This window comes from Falco naumanni, chromosome 5 (assembly GCF_017639655.2).
Source record: "Falco naumanni isolate bFalNau1 chromosome 5, bFalNau1.pat, whole genome shotgun sequence".
Classification (NCBI taxonomy): Eukaryota; Metazoa; Chordata; class Aves; order Falconiformes; family Falconidae; genus Falco; species Falco naumanni.
Genome location: NC_054058.1, coordinates 6,584,380 through 6,604,454, shown reverse-complemented (window position 1 = coordinate 6,604,454; position 20,075 = coordinate 6,584,380). Strand labels below are relative to the sequence as shown.

At 42.0% G+C, this 20,075-nt stretch overlaps 1 protein-coding gene across 4 annotated transcripts in view; it reads left to right on the top strand.

The window, feature by feature from the left end:
* The window catches only part of GRAMD1C (GRAM domain containing 1C), a 53,039-nt gene that overhangs the window by 15,637 nt on the left and 17,327 nt on the right, over positions 1-20,075 (top strand). For all 4 annotated transcript variants that reach the window (XM_040596791.1, XM_040596790.1, XM_040596789.1 and 1 more), the window contains exons 3-8: positions 2,230-2,314; positions 5,473-5,576; positions 7,305-7,400; positions 8,579-8,659; positions 15,006-15,124; positions 16,266-16,386. In XM_040596791.1, coding sequence (XP_040452725.1) covers positions 2,230-2,314; positions 5,473-5,576; positions 7,305-7,400; positions 8,579-8,659; positions 15,006-15,124; positions 16,266-16,386 — 606 coding nt within the window. The remainder of the gene's footprint in view (positions 1-2,229; positions 2,315-5,472; positions 5,577-7,304; positions 7,401-8,578; positions 8,660-15,005; positions 15,125-16,265; positions 16,387-20,075) is intronic.

Sequence of the window (20,075 nt, the reverse complement as noted above, 5' to 3'; positions counted from 1 at the left end):
AGCTCTTATCTCTTACATACAGTGTGTTGGAGAAACCGCTTCTTTCCTTAAAAGCATGTCATCTTAAATCATGGTTTCATAAATCAGGCTTGAAGATTGTGAACTTCCTTCTGCTCTCGTGGCAGACCAGTTTTTTAATCCTCTTCTGTTAGCATTGTCATCACAAGCTCAGACTTCAGTCAGTTGAGGTATGACTGTAAACTGTACGGCCTCTAGAAGCACAGATGAAAAGTTAACTCGGATCTGTAAAGTCTACCTTTTTTCCCATGTCTCTTTCCAGAGTAGTTGGAAAGAACTTAGTTTCTTCAAAGTGGTGCAGTCATTGGGTGCCCGTTTCAGATGATCAGCTAAAAGCATTTCGGGGCATGATGTGGCAAGGCCAAGGAACCATAGCCTATCTACTTTAGTAGATGACATACTTTCCAAGAATTGTTAATTTTGTAATCTCAGAAGTAGCTGAAGGCTAACTGGAAGCATACAGCTTGGAGGACATGTCTAACGTTGCCCTGTTAGTTGCACCTAAAGCTTTTGTGCTTACTTTTCTCAGAAGGGGAAGAGTGGACACTTTCTGCCTCACTCCCTCAGTGCCTTTTTGCATTGCAATGCTCACAATATTAGCAGACAACAAATATGTACTCACCGGTGGTCAGGTGTAAAGGCTTTCTTTTATTAATGGTACTAGAAGGTGACATTAACATTTTTTTCTTGGAGCTGAACTGAGTCAGGGTAACATTGCCCTCTCCTGTGCTATATGCACTTAAGCACCTGACCTTGAAGTAGCACTTCATGTGTTCTAGTGACCAAAGAGCTTGATTCTCAGGTATTGGTATATGACAGACCATCATAGCATGTGTGTGTAGGGTGGTGTTCAGGGAACTTTTGAACTGCAGGAAGCAGGAATCTCTTCTGTGGAGAACAGCGAAATGTGAGAATCTTGATGAAGTGGGGGCACTATGGCACTAGTTTATTAAAAGACCCTCAATCTGAAGATAAATCTGTCTTTGTTCTGGCATTGTTTTGACAACAAGCACAGACATAATGAAAGGGTGTGCTAAATCTAGGTGGTGGGTTGTTTGGGTTTTTTAGTAAACATGCCGCAAGGTCATACAGTCAAAAGTGGTTCTTTGCCTCCTTTCTTCTTTCTTCCCTCACCCTAAATGTAAATAGCCACTAATCTTATGGTAGAGATGGGTTTCGTGGTGAGTGTCAAGTTTTGGAGTAATACAGGTGCTCAAGGAGAGAATAGCAGCCGTATGCTTAAGAGCTTTAGGAAGGCTTAAAAAATAATGTAAAAGAGGCTTTTAATAGTATGTTTATACCTAGTTTTGGTAACACTTCAAAGTCACTTCTTTCTGTCTTAGCTATGGTCCAGCTGAGTCATTGCCTTATACAGCATTTAGTTAGGACAGCCCCTAAAGTGACCAACAACTTTTAAGCAAAAAAATAAGGTCTTGTTCTGAAAAATAGGGCTTTTATAGCAGAATTGTTTTTGGAGAACATGTTGAAGCTCTTTATTTGGAAGTTGGGGCTTTCATTTATAAGACTAAGGACTTGAAGTCCATCAGCATTAATCTTTGCTGTGAGTTCACTGCCCTATTTGAACCTTAAATGAACCATTGGCAGTGATCCTAAATATGAGGTGAAATGTAGAACAGATTAGGAAACCAAGAGATGGTGCTGCTGCTGCTCTTTGTGCTTACTGGAGGAAACTTTTTTGCTTTTATTCCTGCAGGTCTAATAGCAGCAACTGGCAAAAGCTTCACTGCTTTGTAGTATGCCTGAAATGGTACTCGGAGTAGAAATTGGTGTTCTAGGTTGTGTCCTTGTGCCCAGCTAGTGGCCTGCGTGAGGACTTGATCTGCTCTGTCACCTCCTGTGTTGTGGCCTTGCTGCTACTTCATTTCGTCTGTGCTAGAAGACAGCCCTGGGAAGGGCTCGCTTATCCTTATGAGCAGAGCGGGTTGCCATCATACAACTGCCATGCCTTGTAATTGGCATCTGCCCTGATACAGGGAACAGTTTGGCCCACACTATCATAACTACTCAAAGCATACTCTTCCATGAGCAAGCATAAAGTTACAGTGATGTTCACATTTAGATACCACCTATTCTTTATTGCTCTTTGGATGTTTGTTTGTTCTTCAAGATAAAATTACACATCCAGTACAAAGACAGTTGATGGCTGAAAATAAATCTGTTTGCTTAACCTTTTGCCATTCTTTGTTGCAGCTGTCAAGTTCCACTTACAAATATAGGAGTGAGGAATTCAAGAGACAGTTTTCTCATCTGCCAGACTCGGAGAGACTCATAGTAGGTAAGATGTAATCATGCCAAAAGTTCTTGTCTTCTGGACAATAACTCCAGATTGCACTAGTGTCAAGGTGTGTTTTTTTTATGACAAATTCTAACTACAGCTGAAAACTTCCTATTCTCCTGTCTCTGAACTAGTATCAAATACCTTCAGGGAAAGTCAGGGCCATACTGGTCTCCTGTATTGCCTGCTCTGTAAAAAAAGACAGATTCCTTTTGGAGCTTGAGAAGTGAAGAAGAGGCTGCAGAATCCTCCAGTTCATCTAGACACAGGGTGCGAGCCTCTTAATGTCTTTTCCTGCTGCTGCTTTTTAGTGGCTTTTAGACAAAACCCTTGACAGCAGCAGAGGTGTGATTGTCTGACAGGGGTTAGCTGACAAGCTGGAAAGATAGATCACTGTGCAGGGTCAGGGTGAGCACTGAGCATGTAAACTCAACAAATGTGCATTGATGTTTTATGTCCCATGCTGGTCTGTGCAATTGTAGTTACCGCCCAGGCTGGCACTGAGCATGAAGTACATTACCGGGTGCTCTGCTGTGCAAATCTGTTCTGGCTTGGCTCATGCCTCGAGTAGAGGTTTTTCACAGCCCGTTATACCAGGTTGGCTTATCCATATGCTGATGACATGGCTGCAGGTGTAGAAGTAACGCTCAGCTGGAAGAGCAAAGGTGGTGAGAAGTGCATGGGACGGGAAGGGACAGAAGCAGGTGGCAGAGAATTTCAAACTATGGTGCATAACTTCTTGCCACTGAAGTGTTCCTTTTGAGCTCTGAATCCCTGTTTTCCTCCACTGCAAAATCCAAAGAAGGCAAGTGCATAACCCTACCTTATTTACATGCGGTGATGCACCCTATTCCTGTTTTTTACCACTTGCCTTGCAGGTAAAGCCTGCCTGCGCTGCCTGAGCGTTGTGTAACAAATCCACTGTTCAAGTTTTGGGTTTTGTTTTTATACAAAAGTGGCACTGTGACTATTTAAAGTTCATCTCATCTTATGCAGCCTTTAAGGAAGAGAATATTGAGGGGCTGTCAGTATATGCTTGCAGCGTGCTGAGTCCCTTCCAGGATAGTGGAAGAAAAATTTCTGCAAGTGATGCCTCTGAAACGGTTAAAGCCCTGTGTCCTTTTCCAGCCTTGGAAGGAGGCAGTTATCCTCTGAAATGCCTTCTGCATTTTTAAAATACTTGAGTTCAGTACAGAAGTAAAACAGAAGAAAAGGATATTACTTCAAAGCATTGTTTTGATGTTTCTTCTTACACGATTGATATAGAAAGCTATGGAGCAAAATCTGAAGTACTAGTTCAATGAACACACTGCCTAGGACTTGGAGAAAGATTTAGTAATGGGTTAACCTCAACAGTGTAGTACTTGCTCCATCAGAAGCAAAGTCATTACTTAATATAAATATTTATTTACCCCATAAAAAGCAGTGCTCCTTTGGAAGGACTTTTTGCATCCTCCAAGCAAAGAGCTCTTCCTTTCCTTGATGCAGAGGAACTTATCACGGGCTTTACAGTGCTCAAAGAAGCAATTACTGGCTGCTGCTCATTAAAAGAGCTGTAACTGCTCCTGTTCTTAACTTAGCTGTTTAAAAAAAGAAGCAACCATTCCACTGTAATGAGCACTGTAAATAAAGATTATATGAAATATAATTATTCTCTTATAATAAAAAAGAAATTACTTAGACTTTTGAAATGGGAGTTTAAAGGAGTGCCACTAACTTTAATTTGCCTGAAAATGTTGTTTACAAGCAGCATCTTAAGTTACTGGATCTGAAAACTTAGAAGCAGAAATGCTAATCTCTCCCTTTTGTTTTGATATTCTCTATTGTGTAGGTAGGTCGTGGTGGTGTTCATCACTTGCCGAATGCTCCAATATTTACAGGTCTCAATCCCTCCCCTTCCCCTAAACATAGAAATGAGATGCAAACTTCTTGGTAATGGTTTCCTCAAGTCCTTAACCTCAAACTCCTGCTGCCTTTGCTCTCCCAGCATTTTGGTATCTGACTTCTCTTCGAACTTACTGGTTTGGATTTCTGTAAGTTATTGCAGTTATGCCTCCAAGGATTTGTATACATGCCCCATGCCTGTTGCTAGAAGCTTTATTTCTGCTTGATTGTTTGAGGGGAAAAACCTAAGAGAATTTTAAAAACCATAATAAAAGCTTCTGTAGATGCAGGCTTACCTTGAAGCCAGGATCATGAGGGACCCCTGAACGTCTTGTTACTTGAACAAGAACTGTTCATTTTCTTGTTGTACACAGAATCAAAATTCTGGCTCAGACAATATGAGATACAATGCTTTTCAAAGTAACAAAACTCTACTTCTGAAGTTAAAATCATTAATATCCTGCATTAATAGACATGTTTGGGGTATTTTCTGTACATGAGGTAACATTCTTTAGGTTGGAGCTTCCAAAAGGAGTCTGTCTTGTCTTTCTAGCAGTAGTACTTCGGAAACTTCAGTCTGAAGGTTCAAACAAAGTTAATTTTCAGAAGTTCTTTCAGAGAGGTTTTTAAAAAGTGCAACCAAATGCTCTGCTCTTATTCTTAATTAGTAGGTATCTGATGGTGGTTAATTGCATTCTAGATGAAATCTGTTCCTCAATAGGAATGTTTCAGCCAGAGGCAGTATCATAATAAAAATGACAGTCAGCTTCTGAAAATATCCCCTGCCTGAAGAAGTGATTAGCTTCAGGCTGCCTTTTAGTGTCTGACTTTGCAGGTAGTTTTAGCTAGTGGTAGGATCTGTTTGGTAGCAAATGATCATCTTACTACAACATATGAACTACTGTTATGTAGGAGTTGCCAGTATAATCTGTTATACTGTGAAATGTTTGTGTATTCTGTTTAGGCGCTTTGAATTTTGAACTTCTCCCATGTACTCCTGATCTTGCCTAATGCCTCGTCTGAAAACAGAGGATAATGCACAGAGGGGCGATACATGGAGTGCTGTCCTCACACAGATACTTCCATCAACTCTGGCTTTGGGGTGTTTCCAGAACAATGGTCTGGATGCAACCCAAGACAAATCTGTCTTCACAGACTTTTGAAGAGTGAAAGGGCTTTTTATTTGTATTGTAGTATGCTTACTCATTTTAAGTTAACAGGTTTGGGTCAACTGAGCTGTAGTGAGTAAACTTGCTCTTGCTCTCTGTACATAGATTATGCCTGTGCACTCCAGAAGGATATCCTGCTGCAAGGACGCTTATATCTGTCTGAAAACTGGCTCTGTTTCCACAGCAACATTTTTCGATGGGAGACCACAGTAAGATCTCTCCACTCACTTGAATCCCACCTTTTGTTTGTCCAGTACTATCAGTATGTCGGAGTCCTCAAACAATCTTATCCTGTCCATCTCATGCTAGTATAACTTTGTGCTGAGTGGGAATGCAGATCCATTGCTCTGTAAAGTGAGAATAGCATTGGAGACATCTGAATGCTGAATTAAGCCTGCTCAGTCTGTCATTCAGCATAAGAATGATTTCAGGAGTTATGCTAAAGCCAATCTTTTACATTTCTAGATGATGATTTGCCTCTCCTTACCAAGGAGAGTTGCTCTATAAAAGGATGTAATAGTCTCCTGTAAGACCAGGGGCACGACGGAGTGTCTGATGTTGCCCTGGTCAAGAACTCTCCAGCACTGAGTTTACTCTGGTGTGTAAATACCAGCATCTAATAGCTGAAGACCATCCTTAAAAGATCTCTGCAAGTTCTCGTTTTGTGGTTTGTAATTCTTGAATGGAATGAGCAAAAGTAGATTTGTGGTGTGTTTGCCCTCTATTTTCTGTCAAATTAGGTTAATGAGTTTACATTTTTCACTCAAGCAGTTGAATATGCTGAAATAGCATAAGGCGGTGAATGAGAAGGGAAAGCTAATAGGTGATGGAGATGTGTCAAAATGTTTGCAGCTGTGAGACTGCTCATACCTTAAGTTAATCTCTTAAATTCTGCTGTGTGCGCTCTGAAGTACACGGGACAGACAACAAATAGCTCATGTACTTAAGACAATGAGGGGATATAGAAATGCTTAACTGAAAACCAGGTGCAATTTCATCAGGTGAATTTGATGATTGAATGTTTCTTATTGTAGACTTGAGATTAAAAAAAAAATTCCCTTTGAAATGACCAGAATACATAAACTATTCAAAGACTGATGGTTGGATTTTTTTTTTAGCTGAAGCAGCATAGATCCTGGTAACTTGTTTGTGCCTGCCTAGCAGAATGTTATCTTAAGGCAACCTGAGCTCATCAGCTACAAGAGTAGAAACAAGTTTTGGGACCTCCTTAGTGGGCTGTGTTGATGCAGAGAGGGAGTAAGTGGATGACCTTCTGCACACACAGGAAAAGCAAGACCTAGCTGTATGTTCTTCCTCTCTAAGCTGAGTGGCAGCACAAACTTACGTTCAAGGGAGGGGGATGGGCTGAAGGGAAATGACTTGTTGCAGCCAGTCAGACCGTGCTCTTCTAAACAGAAATGTTTCAAGTACTAATATGCAAGGCAAACACCTAAGCAGGAAGATTTCCTTGCAGTGTCTGGACTGCAAATAAACCCCTATCAAAATGGACTAGATCGCAAACTTCTGTGCGATGCCACAGGCAAAAAAGTCTGTTACCTGGTCTGTGTCCTGCCTTATGTATGGGTACAGATTGGGATTGGCTTTCAGAGCTGTCGTTTGATGTGGTTGGGATTGTGCCCTTTATCCTCAAGTGTTGCTGGAGGAGTGGAAGGAAAGAAGAAAGAACTACTTGCTTCTCTAGTCCTAGTAATGAAGGAAGACAAGATTACTCTTAAGTCATTTTTAATTTGCTTCTACTTTGAAATGCTTGCTGTTAAGGTTAGCAAATGGAGATAGTAATTGTCTTTGATCTCAACTGAACTACATCCCAGGGTTTGGGTTTATTTTGAGTTTCTCCTGCATGTTCTGTGACTTTAAAAATAACTGTTAAGACTAAAAATTTACAATGTGATTTAATAAAATCTGTCTCTGCTTAGATTACTATTGCCTTGAAGGACATCACTTTCATGACAAAGGAGAAGACTGCTCGGCTCATTCCAAATGCCATACAAATAGCAACAAAAGGAGAGAAGGTGAAAACCTGTGTTTAAATACATTTTAAAAAATCACGATGTCCAGAGCAGAGCATTTATTGTAGTTTTAAATTTGCATAAGCAGCTTCCAGGTCAAGTCTTTAAATGTAATTAGGATTAGAAGACAGACTTAGTAGTTTGGTCCTTGTGCATATTGGCTTGATAATTCAACTTTAGTTTGATTGTAGAATCCCCTAGTAGTGTTGATGCAGTAACCAGAAAGTAAGGGAGTTCTTATCCCACTGATTCTCAAAGGAAAGCCATTTGAAAACAAAAAGTTCAGGGCGTGAATTCAGAACGTGCATCCTTCAGATCACAAAAATATCAAAACTCAATGAATTTAAAGTGTTTCTGGAAGAAAATTGCTGAAAACAAAAAGGCTGATGTCGTGGGTTTCAAGTCACGGAGAAATCTACCCATAGAATGTGCAATTTCATGTGTTGGGTGTGTATTTAGAAAAACTGGAAAGTATTACACAGAATATTATGTGCAATAGACTTACTGATACTTCTGTAAATGCTTTAAAAATAATAATTCTTGGCTGGATACAGAGAATAGCTTTCCAGGGTGAATCTGGAGCTGTGCTTTGTGAAGGAACTGTGATTCCTCCTATTTGTCTGTTCCCTCTCAATTTATTAAATATTAACTTTAATTGTCAAGGAAGATAAACCTTTCTCTGCTAAACAAACTTTCAAATGGGAAAAATTTTAATACTGAAAGTGATACACTTAATTTGGTCTCCTACTTTAATTTCATGTCATCTTATGTGAAGAGATCAGTAAAAGGAGTATGTAGTGGAAGGATGGAAAATGCTGTGGCCTTTAAGAAACGGGCATATGCATTTCTGATGTGTTCCATGACCTATTTGGAAGTGGGAGGAAGATTTAACTGTGTAGCTAGTTGAGGGGGAGCTCTTCCTTTGTGCTAAAGGTACAAATGATTGCAATCAGATGCCCAAAAGAACAAGTGCCTTCAAATAGTATGTGAATATTGGGGAACTAACTCTTACTTAAAAGTGATAAAACATGTGGAGTGTGAGGAATATGAACCCAGGTTTGTTGAATGGGACAGGAGCATGCCATTGCTGAAAACCTTAGGATATCCAAGATACAAGGAAGCATTCTGGGTTTCTTGAAAATACCTATAAGTGAGCTTTTTGCACTTTGTTTTTCCTGCAGTTTTTCTTCACGTCATTCAGTGCAAGAGATCGAAGCTACCTCAGTATCTTTCGCTTATGGCAGAACGTGTTGCTGGATAAGGTAAGCTTGTAAGTGCTAGTACCAGTAGTTAAGTAACAAAGTAATCTTTGTCTGATGTAAGCAGATGTGTCTTTGGAGGATGAGAGACTTCCTTTTAGTTAGCTTTTCCTTTCTGACAGGGAATTCTAATCTGATATTCTCCTTTGACTCCTGGTACTTGAGATCCCAGGTAAACTTCTCATCCGTTCCTTCCCATGCTGCCCACCTACAGCTTTTGCTGTTGATGGAACATTTTGTCTTTGAGGAGAGGTTGCGTGCTTCACTTTAGTAATATCTGCTTGAGTTGGTAGTAAACTGGCACGCACTTACTTCATGTTTTCTTTGGCTAACTTGCAATCAAAAAAGCAAGAGGCTTCTTCGTGAAAGCTTTTTTTCCCCTTTTAAGGAAAAAGCTAAAAGTCACCTTCTCGGATAAGTTAGCTGAACCTTTGCCAACCCTCTCATTACAACTCCCCTGACCTTGAATAGATGCAATAAAGGCAGGCTGTATGATATGTAGGTGTATTTTGGCAACTTCTGCTAGTTAACTTGATTTATATTGCAATTTGTGGACACTTAAGCTAATCTACTTTCTAAAAATGTGCTGATGCTTTTGTAGAACATCACTGTAAGTAATGCAATTTTTGTAAACCAATTCCTTCCTGTTTATGGCTCTCGTTTAAATATTTCAACACAGTTGCAATTGAATGCTGAAATATCCATATATAACTCTGCACTACAATGGTTCCCAAAGGCTTAAAGCTGTGCACTACTTAAACCTTGCATGGGTACTATATATAAGATTAATTTTAGGGCAGACTAGAGTCACTCTTTGTTAAACAAAAGCTGAAAATAAAGTGCCATTTAAGGCAAAAGTAATGTTTCCTGCAAATATCTCTCATATCAAATACTAGTTAATTGTAACATCATAACCATCTTTTCTGGAATCTAGCAGTAGCACTGCAAAAAACACAATGTACGATGTCATCTTTTGACTGGAACATGCAGCTGGAACCTTGTTCTCTTTTTGTCAGGAAATTTTTGCCAGGAATAGTAATTATCTTCAGTTGGGTAGTTCATGGTGCTGGTGGGTGAATGAACGTATGGGTGTTCAGGTGTATGAACATATCCAAGGGGCTAGAACAGGGGCAACAAGCTCTGTGCTGTTCAGTATTAGTTTTTCCCCATGTGTTTTCACTCTTCAACAGTGAAATGAGTGTCACATTAGGAACAGGGTTTTTTTCACTTCACAGCAGTAACTGAAGGATAGATATGGAAGCAGAAGGCATGGAGTGCATGTAAAGTGAGATGAATTAAGCCAGCAGGTTTTAGGGACTGGTGCATCTGAGTAGCTTGGGAACTCTCCTTATTCTATCTAATCTTGCCTATTGGCTTTCTTGCGTCAACCTAAGTCTGTTACGTGAGTTTCTTCTTGGGGTTCTTAGTTGTAAAATGGAACATTGCCATGAGGTGTACGTAGGGCTTTTTAATGTCGCATGTTTGGAGCTGCTTATTGAAACAAGATTTCTGTTAGGTTGAGCTCCTGCTTCTGCAATGTAGTAGTGACTTGATTCTCTGCTAGAATGTGTTTTAAGTCACCTGTCAGGCTGCTTTGTAATTCCTTATTGCTTAACCAAAATAGATTAAGCCATAGATGGGCATTGAGGAGTTGAAAGTAGAAACCACAGTTGCTAGAGCTGGATCCATGGACTCTGCTACAATGATAGTTGTCCACTTACCTGTTGCTAAAAGAAAGCTCAAAAGAAATCCGGTTTCATTGCTTCCCCCCACCCCACCCCATGTCAGGAACAACATACATTTGAAAGAGATCCCATACATTTGAGGCTCTGGTATGGCATGCAATGGCCTGAGTATGTGAAGCCTGGTGTTTCTGGGCTCCAGTGGTCAAAGGGATCCTGTCAGAAATTGTAAGGCTTGTGACAAAAAAACCCAAATCTCACTCTGGAACCCATTCCAAAAAGAGCTGGTTTTAATGCTTCCTCTGCAGATACCTAAGTATTTTAAAGTTGTGGATAACTCGGTTATTATCTGGAGTGTGTCTGCTAGACCTGGAGATGACATCCAACTGTGAAATTCTGAAATAAAGTCGTTCTGGTGTAATCAGAAGTGTAACTGAATGCAGCTGTCACAGTGCTAGTTTGCGCCACCTGATGGTGAATAACCCCTAATTTGCAGGATTTTGATCCGGGGGATTGGAATTGCGTTTGCTTCAAATCAGGTTTGTGCAGAGGTAATTTTCAGTCACTGGCACTGGCCTCTTCAGTGCTTCCTGGGCGTAGATTTCACGTTACAAGGCCTCACCTCTGAAGAGTGACCTGTCTGCTTTACCTGATACACCTTAAGCTTTCACCACCTGCAGAACATCTAGGTGGGGTCAGCATGCCCTTTCCCAGATCTCCATCTTGTGGCTGTTCTGCCTTCTACCTAAGTGTCACAGGTGCTAGACAGTTGAACAAGTAGTCTTCTGTGAAGTCTGTCTTTCTATTAAAAATTACTTGCATTGTGTAAGAAAAAAGTGAATAATTACGTGCAGTTCCATGCCTAAGCTTACTTAGCCGTGAAGATGCTCTCCCCCGATTTTGCATCACTGTTCTGACAGGACTCCTGGTCCCTTCAGCTGAGTTGTAATTCTCTAGCTTCAGAGCTTCTCCTTCAGATCTTGCTCAGAGTACAATACTGTACATTTGGCGCCCTTCACCTTTGATTCCTCTGGGAATCAGCAGGTACCTTCCTCTTAATATGGTCCTTTCTTAGGCTATTTTTTTGAAGTGTCCCTGTAAAGACTTTTCTTTCAAGGAAAATTCCACTTTTTTCCATTGCTATTGCAAAGTGTGCTCTGAGTGAGCCTCTTAGGCTTTTACCTTGCCATTGTTTTTAAATGTTTCTGGTTGAAGGGGAAGCATCATGGAAAATAAGGAGTCATTAATGCAGGTCTGGAAGAGACATGACACCGGTCTTGATAAAACAGATAGCTGCTTCCACATCCGCTGAGGCTTTCAATAATACATCAGTTCATAAAATCAGCCAAAATTCCTGTTTTGCAGCAGGATTTCCAGATTGGTAAAACAAGCTTACTAATGGTTGCTGTTGACAGTAAGAATAATGCTATTTATACTTTTGTGTTATTTTCCTAAAGCTTATGGGTGTCAAATAACCCTCCAGTTTAAGGGAGAAGGAACAAATTAAAATCTAATTAGGCAGGTCATTCAAATCCCAAACAAACACAGGACTCCTTATTTCTAACGGAACAAGATCTTAACTTAATCTGTCTCAGTTCCCATGAGTCCTCTTCCTTAGAGTTGGATTTATTTTCCCATTGTTCTTCTTAAGCTTTGCTGGGTAGAGATTTGCACCTGTCTCCAGAGATATTGTAGCAGGTAAGTCTAGAGGTGTGAGAAGGGACCAGAATTTCTGATGAGCTGGGCTTCTTGTGGCTAACATACACCAGGACAGCAGTTCTGCCCTCCCCAGCAGCTTCTCGGGGAAGGTTGCGAAAGAGATCTTTGTTTGCACTTTTGTGTGCAACCAGGGTTGTTTCAGAGATCAGAGTGATTGGGTTGATTCTGACCTTTGTGTTTGGGCAGTTAGAGGGGAAGTCTGCTATTTACCTCCCCTGTCCCGCAAACAAGTGGTCGGACTGAATTCTAGATCAGAATTGGCTGGTGGGAGTGTGGTGTGTGGTGGGGGGCTGTCTCTGGAGTAACCCTGTACCAAGTGTCTTGTTCTTCTTTCTGCGTCTGTCCATAGAGGGTAAAAATCAGCAGCTTTGCTTACGTCAGTGATTTTCTGTGGTACTGCGTGTGCCATGCCACTGCTTTGTCTAGCGTGAAACAAAGTATTGATGTTATATGCTCCTGGCTGGAAAGACAAAAAGCGTCCCAGCTGCTTGCTGTAGCTTTTGGTTTTGTATACAAAGAGAATAGAGGAAAGACCATCACCTTGAGCAGGCAAAGTAATTAATGTTTAGATTCAGCCTTTGAAGTTTCAGAGCTTCTCAAACCATCCTCTCAGAAGCAGAAGGCTGGCCCGGAAAATGTGTGCCCTTTGCCTTCAGAATTTAAAATTTCTGATACAATAAAGCAAGTCTGGTTTGATCTCGGGCTGTGACCATTAACAACTTATTACATCTAGCTGAGCTAGGAATAATTGAGCAGAGTGCAAGAATCCTGTTTCAGAAGGAGAAATGGGTAATGCTGACTACAAAGCGACAGGAACCAGCTTTGTAGATTCCTACAACGCGTAGCTGAAAGGTTTCCCTGCTTTCCTCAAACCATCGCACACCCGGCATGAGGGCAGGTGGATTTGGCCACGCAGTGGTGCAGAATGTGCTAGTGAAGTTAATTAGCGACATTAGCTATTTCCCAGTTATTTTCTTCCAACTGGAAATAAAGGCATTGGCAGTATTGGGCAACAGAAGTGGAAGTGGCTTTGTTTCTGTCCTTCGGTTTCTGGTTGAAGGGTGCGCTGTCTAGAAGATAGACTTTGGTGGGATTTTGGAACCATGCGACGCCTGCCTCTGTTCTTAGCTGTTTAATGGAAAGAGGTGTAGGTGGCCTGTGGTGCTGGGTTTATTGCGGCACAGGACAGCGTGCCTGGGGACAGGCAGGCAGCCGTGTGGCTGCGTGTGCAGCCTTGCGCGGGCTGGGAGGCTGCGGCGCTCGCTGCTTGCAGCCTTTTTTGATACCCCTGTGCTGTGTGTTAATGTGCTGTTTGTCCTCGGTAGGACTGAACACCTTGAACCTGAGCCCTCCCGACAGGACGCTTGTGCCCGCCGCTTCCTGAAAACCCTGAAACCTTGTTGTGCTGGGAGATGTCCCAGGGGGACGGGAGAGCCCCCTTGGCGGAGCGCTCGGGAACAGCCGCGGCCGGCTGGGTTCGCGCTGCCCCCCGCTGGGGGGGGGATGGGCGGCGTTGCGGTGCCGCCCGGGGGTCCCACCCGGAGGCCGAGGGGGCAGAGGGACACCCGTGGTGCCGCCCGGGGGGTGCCCCGGGAGCCGGCGCCGGGCGAGGGGGGGCGGCCCCGGCCGGGCCCCGCCGCCGCCGAGCAGGAAGTGGGAGCGGGGGGGGCGGGAGCGGCGCCGCGCGGCGGGGAGCGCCAGGTTTGTCGTGTGTCGCGATGCGGGGCGACGGCGGGGGGGGGGGGCGGACGGCAGCCCCGGGGGGAGAGCGCCGAGGGGGTGTAGGGGCGTGCGTTTGCATTGCTGCCGGTGGGTCGGCTTCGCGGCGGTCTAAAATTGCGGGCAGTGGAAGCTACAGGTGGTGCAGGAGGTGGGGAGGATCACTTAAAAGCCCTTTAAATAATGCATGGCTATTTAAGGTGATTATTTCATGCAAATAGCAAGCAGTACTGGTGTTACTGCCTCATTAGCGCGGCTCTGTTCCCTTGATCAATATGGATTGTGGCTGAGGCACATTTTCCAGTGTGGTATGTCTTTTTTTTTTTTTTTTTTTTAAGATTGCTATTGTTGCTTCCTGAGCTCTGCTAAATCCCAGAACCTTCTTTCCTTTCTCTCTTTTTATTTTTCATTTATACCCCCCCATCCCCCACCTTAGTCCTTTACAGTCAAAGTGGACTTTGAAACGAATTGCTTACTTTGCTAATAGAAGTTTGTCATACTCCTTTCACTTCCTGACTTTCCTGACGATCTGAGAGAACTGAAACTTATCACAGTAGCTGTGGGAAATCACGGAGCAGGGCAGAGAGATTCTAAAGAGGAGAAGAGTAGCTAGCAGTGACCCAAGGTAATACTGAGCAAAACCAACTATTTTTTCATAAATGGGGTTCTGGTGGTGTTCCAAAGTGAGGACCTCCTGTCCCACCCTTGGCAAAGCGAACAGTTGGCTGACCTAGACACCGCTGTCTCTAGTGACTGAAACGCTAGCCTCTCACCATTTGTAAAGCACTCTGAGCATCCTGAGGAAGCAGGCATGTATCTATTAAGCAGTTTGTCCAAGATCAAAGAGGGAGTCCCTGGCTGTCTACTAAGTTACTGGTCTTGTGCCATATCGAGTGAAATTCAAGAGGCTGTGCTACCTTGAAGATATCTGTGAAAACATGGGTGACGTGAAGAAGCAAGTAGTGGCTACAAGTGTGTGTTTTCTTGAAATAATGATTTTTCTTGTCTGGTGTTACCGCTTGAACAGCGATGGGTTGGGAATATGGAGTAGACGGGAGTACAGTTCCCCAAAATGCTGAAATCCAATCTTGAAATATGATACTTAAATGCTTTCAGACCTTGTCAGAATCGAGGTTAAAGGCTGTGGCGTAACTCAAACTTCTTACTGTTTCACCTCCTGTGCCTTACTGTCCCATACCGTAGTTCTTGACTAGCTTGCTTTCTTCCAGAGGCTGACCAAGCAGGAATTCTGGCAGCTGGTGCACCAGAGCTATGGCTCTGAGCTGGGCCTGAACAGTGAGGAGATGGAGAGCTTCCACTCATCATCTGAGGACAACGGGCAGTCTCGGTAAGGAGAGGCTCTAAAGCTTAATGAAATACTTGGGGAGAAGCAGTGTCCTCTTTCTTAGAAATTCTTTTTCCAAAGTGCTGCTGTAACCTGTCTGGTAAGGCTAAGCCTGTAGTAAAAGGATGCAGAGAACGAAACTGCAATAACTGAGAATGCATAAAAGCTTAATTGTGTTCGTTGTCTAAAATAGTAGGAGCACAGCTGAGGCCCCTTAGGGGAGGGAGATAGGAAGAACAAGGTCTTCCTAGATCTGCTTGGGGGTATCAGCAGGGTAGCTTAAATACCATCATGAGAAAAGGTTGCTATCTAGGCAGGATCTGTATGCCCTTCAACAATATGGAAGGGCTGAATGGAATGTTGCTATGTATTATGTCCAGACATTTTTTTTCTCTCTATGGAGACAGAAACGCTCGTTTTGCATTGCCATCCTGATGTCTGAGGTCTTTAGCTTATTTTAATATTGTCCTTGGCTTGAATTGGGAAGTTGGCGTAATATAATTGTATATGTATTTTTTTTTTAACAGTGCCTTGAAACAAACGTGAACTAACTTATGAACTGTCAGTGCCAATCTAATAACAGGGCTTTAATTTTTGTATCTGTATGTAAATAAGTATGGCCCTATAAAACTGAACAATGTAACATGTCTTTTTTCAATCCTGTGTTATGAGAGTATGTTTGTTAGGGGAAAAAAAGAAGTTCACTGCAAGCTTCAAAAGATGTCCTATTAAATATTTCCTGTGTGGGGCTTTTTCCCCCCTTAAAAAAAAATGCACTACTTGGTAACTTTAAAATAAGGGATGCAGGAAGAAACCTCTTGTCTCCAAAGTTTCTTAATACATTTTCTTTCCAAATTTGTTCTAAGCTATTTCTGTTTTTTATTTTCCCACAGCATTTACTTTCTCTCTGATTCACCAGTGCTTGGTTTTACTAACCTCATGGTCAGAAACTGAACCTTCTGAGAGGTGGCTAGGGTGACGAAAATGTCTTGAGAGATTAATAAGCTGGATGTGGGAGAATGAGTTGGCTGTTCAGCTAATATTAAAAACTTCCATTGTTTTAATGCAAAAATCACATGAGAAGCTTTCTCGGATTTCTCAGCACTTGTATCTCCAAAGGTGTCTTCCATTTTGCTTTGGACAGATCCAGCATTTGTGATGACTCTGGAGAAAGGGATGAAAAGCTACCCAAAATGATTGGTTTAGTTCAGGAACCCACGCTTCAAACAGAAGGAGAGTCGCTCAACAGACATGCGTTGCCAGGAGTAAGTGCTGACACAGCCTTTCTTGCTGTCTGTAACTGATAAACATATATGCTTAACTTGTATATCTGTGAGCATGGGATGCATGGGGATTGTAACTTCTAAAGAAGCCTTTGAGAATTCATGATAGTCTAAGAGGTTTTTCACATGGGAAATTTAATATGAGTATCTTCAGGTTTCAGGAATATTTCTCTAATTTAGAAATGAACAAAATTCTGTATAAGAGAATATTGTTGTTTTGAGTTTCAGCAATGTCCTGTCGCTCATTCACTGTATAACCTGGCTAGAACGCTGAGGCTTATGCCCTGGTCTCTTTTCTTTTTTTTTTTTTTTTTTTTCCTTTTGTTTAAAAACAAAATTGTGGTTTTCTCTACCTTCCTAGGGACCATGTGCATTTTTACACAAGTGCTTTATGAAAGTAATGCTGCTCTTCACATCCACATTTTTATGCTTGTGCTGTTTGTCATTTAACAAATATCTACTCTTATACTTCTGCCTCTTGTATACCTGAGGTTTATTAGAAGGTAGTTACTCTGTGTTATCCTTGCCTTCAAAGGTCAATTAGTCTGTTGTGAATATGAAATCTCTTCTTATTGAAATTTGTAGCAGTGTTTCAGAAGGAAGGGGAGAAAAAACAAACCCGTGCTTGATGTAATAAAGACGAGTTTCCCCTTAATGCCTTAGGTTAATGCAACCGAACAAGGCAGAGTGCTTCACTCATGGTTGTATGAAATCATGAATGTATTTGGCTGTTTGGAAGGGCAAGCACCTTAGCAGCGGTATCTGCGGTGCACAGTTGCTGGGACTCCTGTATGTAGCTGTAGTCCTGAAAGGTTATAGGCGTTTTTTTTTTCTCTTGGTTAATAGATACCCCAGGGGAAAAATCTTGAAAAAGCAAATAGAGCACCAAAGCACTTCCTATAAACTTCACTAGGCCTGGGTACCTAATTGCTCTTTCTGCTTCGGAAAATTTGGGGAGGGAAGAAAGGAGATGATTGTAATAGTTTTTACTACCATATACAGCTGCTGGCTTTTGTCACTTGCTAAAACTGATCTGGAGGTTATGCAGACTTTAAATAGTTTTGCTGAAATCTAAGTTAGTGGGTAGAGACTCATATCCAGCAAACAATACTGGTATTTGTCAGATGTTAAAAGCTTAGTTAATTGGGTGATGGGTATCCCTTGTGGAAATCCTGGCAATGTAAACCAAGATTTTTGGAGAGCTGTAAGGGAGGTCTGGGAGGACTGCAGATGCTGCTGGAATTTGGGCTCTTCAGGGTAACTAAAAATCTACCCAGGTAGCTTTGATTTGGCCTTTTAAGTCTTACTTGCAGAAGAACGAGCCATCTAAAAATAATTGCTCTGCCTGGGAAAGAAGTGTGTTGTTTACCTGTTGGATGCCACACCCAGAGGTGTCTCTTGCAGGTGCTAAATCTAATTGGGCATGTTGCTGAGCAGTAATGCATGGGGATTTGGTCTGTATGCAGGGGAAAACGCTAGGATTCTCGCTTGAATAAACTGCCTTTTAAAAAGCCCTGTAATTACAGTCTAAAAGTGCAGCCTTGATAAATGTGTAACTAAACTGTTTAGCTTACTGTTTCAGTATAACTAAAATACATAGTGATTTTGTTCAGCTATATGTGTCACTTGGTATTTCTCAAGAATGTCAACATTCTCCACAGCCCCAGGATTACAGCATATTTTGTAGAAGCACAGGGGCAATAGGAGGAGGCAGCAGTGCTTAGGATGCATTTATCAAAAACTATTGCACTGATGACACAAAACACAGTTAACCATCTTCCAAAGACTGGAAGGAAACAAGCTCAACATCTCTTTTACAGCTCTGATGGGCAACGTAAGTCCCAGAGTGCTCTTCAGAGGAAGATCTGAACTAGTGGGGGGGTTGGCCATAGTACTTGACCTGTTTTGGGAAAAGTATTGTCAATAGCTGCCCATAGTGGGTTGAAGAAAATCTAGTGCATAATACCAGTTGTAGCTTATCTCCTTCTCTTAAGTGCAGTTCGTCTCGCTGTGGGAACCACCTTATTGCTTGTATTTTCAACCATCTTCTTCCCTCTGCCAGTTGTAGGGAGTTCTTCCAGTCCCAGAGCCTGCTCTTCATAGGTTAAAAACAGAAGAGCCTTGGCAAAGAGCGTAGCAGTACTGGACTGGCTTAGGAGAGAAATGTATATAAGGAAGAAATTATGTATCTTTAATTCCAGCTGACAGATCTTAAAATCATTGCCCTTTAATGTTTAAAAAAAAAAACCAAACCCAAACAAAAGCACCCCAAAAACCCCACAAACCACCCCCCCCCCAAAAAAAACCAACCCCCCAAGAACCCGAAGAAAGCTGTTTGAGTTGATCAGTTATTCCAAAAGCCTCAGCATGAATCTCCTCTTCCCTGACGGCATGAAAGGCTTTTTTATAAGAGCTGTTGCTCTTGTCTTCAGACTTGAGCCTGACTTTCCTGCTCTGCTCGTGGCGTAGTCGGCTGCTCTTCTGTTGCTGGTGGGAGCCCCACTTGTTCACCACATCCCTAATCACCATCAAAATGCTACAGGAGTTCCTTGGATTTGTGCTGGATCTGTCTGTCAATTTTCAGACTGTTTTACCACAACTAGCTCCTTTCTGACTTCTAGCTGTATTGGCAGAGTATTTTGACATGGATATGTGGGTTCAGTCCTAGTTCCTGTTGAGTGACTTGAGTATAACTTCAGGTATGGTAGCTCCTTTCAGTAGCACTATTTGTTAATTGATCTGCTTTTCTGGTGCAGTCTTTTTTTTCTTTTTTCTTTTTTTTTTTTTTTTTTACTTTGAGGGAGTTATTTTTGCCTGCTTATACTGCAGTCAAATTCATGCCTGTATCTGTTTTCCAGCCACCCACCTTCTGCTAATGGCCCTCAGTTGTGTGAAAAAGTAGACGGTCTTTACTTTGAAAAAAGCCAAGTACAGGAAGTTCTTGATGACTGTTCAAGTAGGGGATGCTCTTGCGTTTCTGAGTCAGTGCTGAATAATCTTTAGGGGATGATGGTGTTGCAGATGAATTGGAATTACTCAGTTGAGGAGGAATAATCTTATTTATTACAGTCTGTGTGCTACTGCATATGAGGGGCTGTTGATCCCAGCTGTTCCAGTGGAGGCAATGGGAACTTTGAGAAGTTTAGAATGAGAACCATGGTTCAAAGCTAGTAGCTGAGCGTTTTGGGTGGCATTTGGAGATGTATGAACCTTGTGCTTACAATTCCACTAAAAGTTACTACTCGAAGTATGCAATGGCATGGAAGCTTAGCCGCCAGTTATTATAGTTGAGGGTTAAGAGCTGCATCATTGATTCAGTGACTGATGTTCTGGGGGATATCCTGCTCTAGATATTGGAGGTAGCAAATGATACTCCATTGGTTTGTTTCAGAGAACTGACATTTTACAGGTAGAATGGCTCTAGACAGTGTTTTAAAACTTTTTTTTTGTCAAAAGATAACGGAGGCCTACAAAATAAGAACATATTTCAAACAGGTAATTGGGATGGTCTGATCTTGCTGAGAAAGGGAGACCCTGCCTGTTTCATTGTGCTTCCCCTCAAGATTGTTGGACCCCTTGCTGAACTGGCAGGAAAACACTAACCTGATGAATAAAAAGTAAATGTTAGGTTAACAAATTTATAAATGCTAGTGTTGATGCAGGGAAGGGGA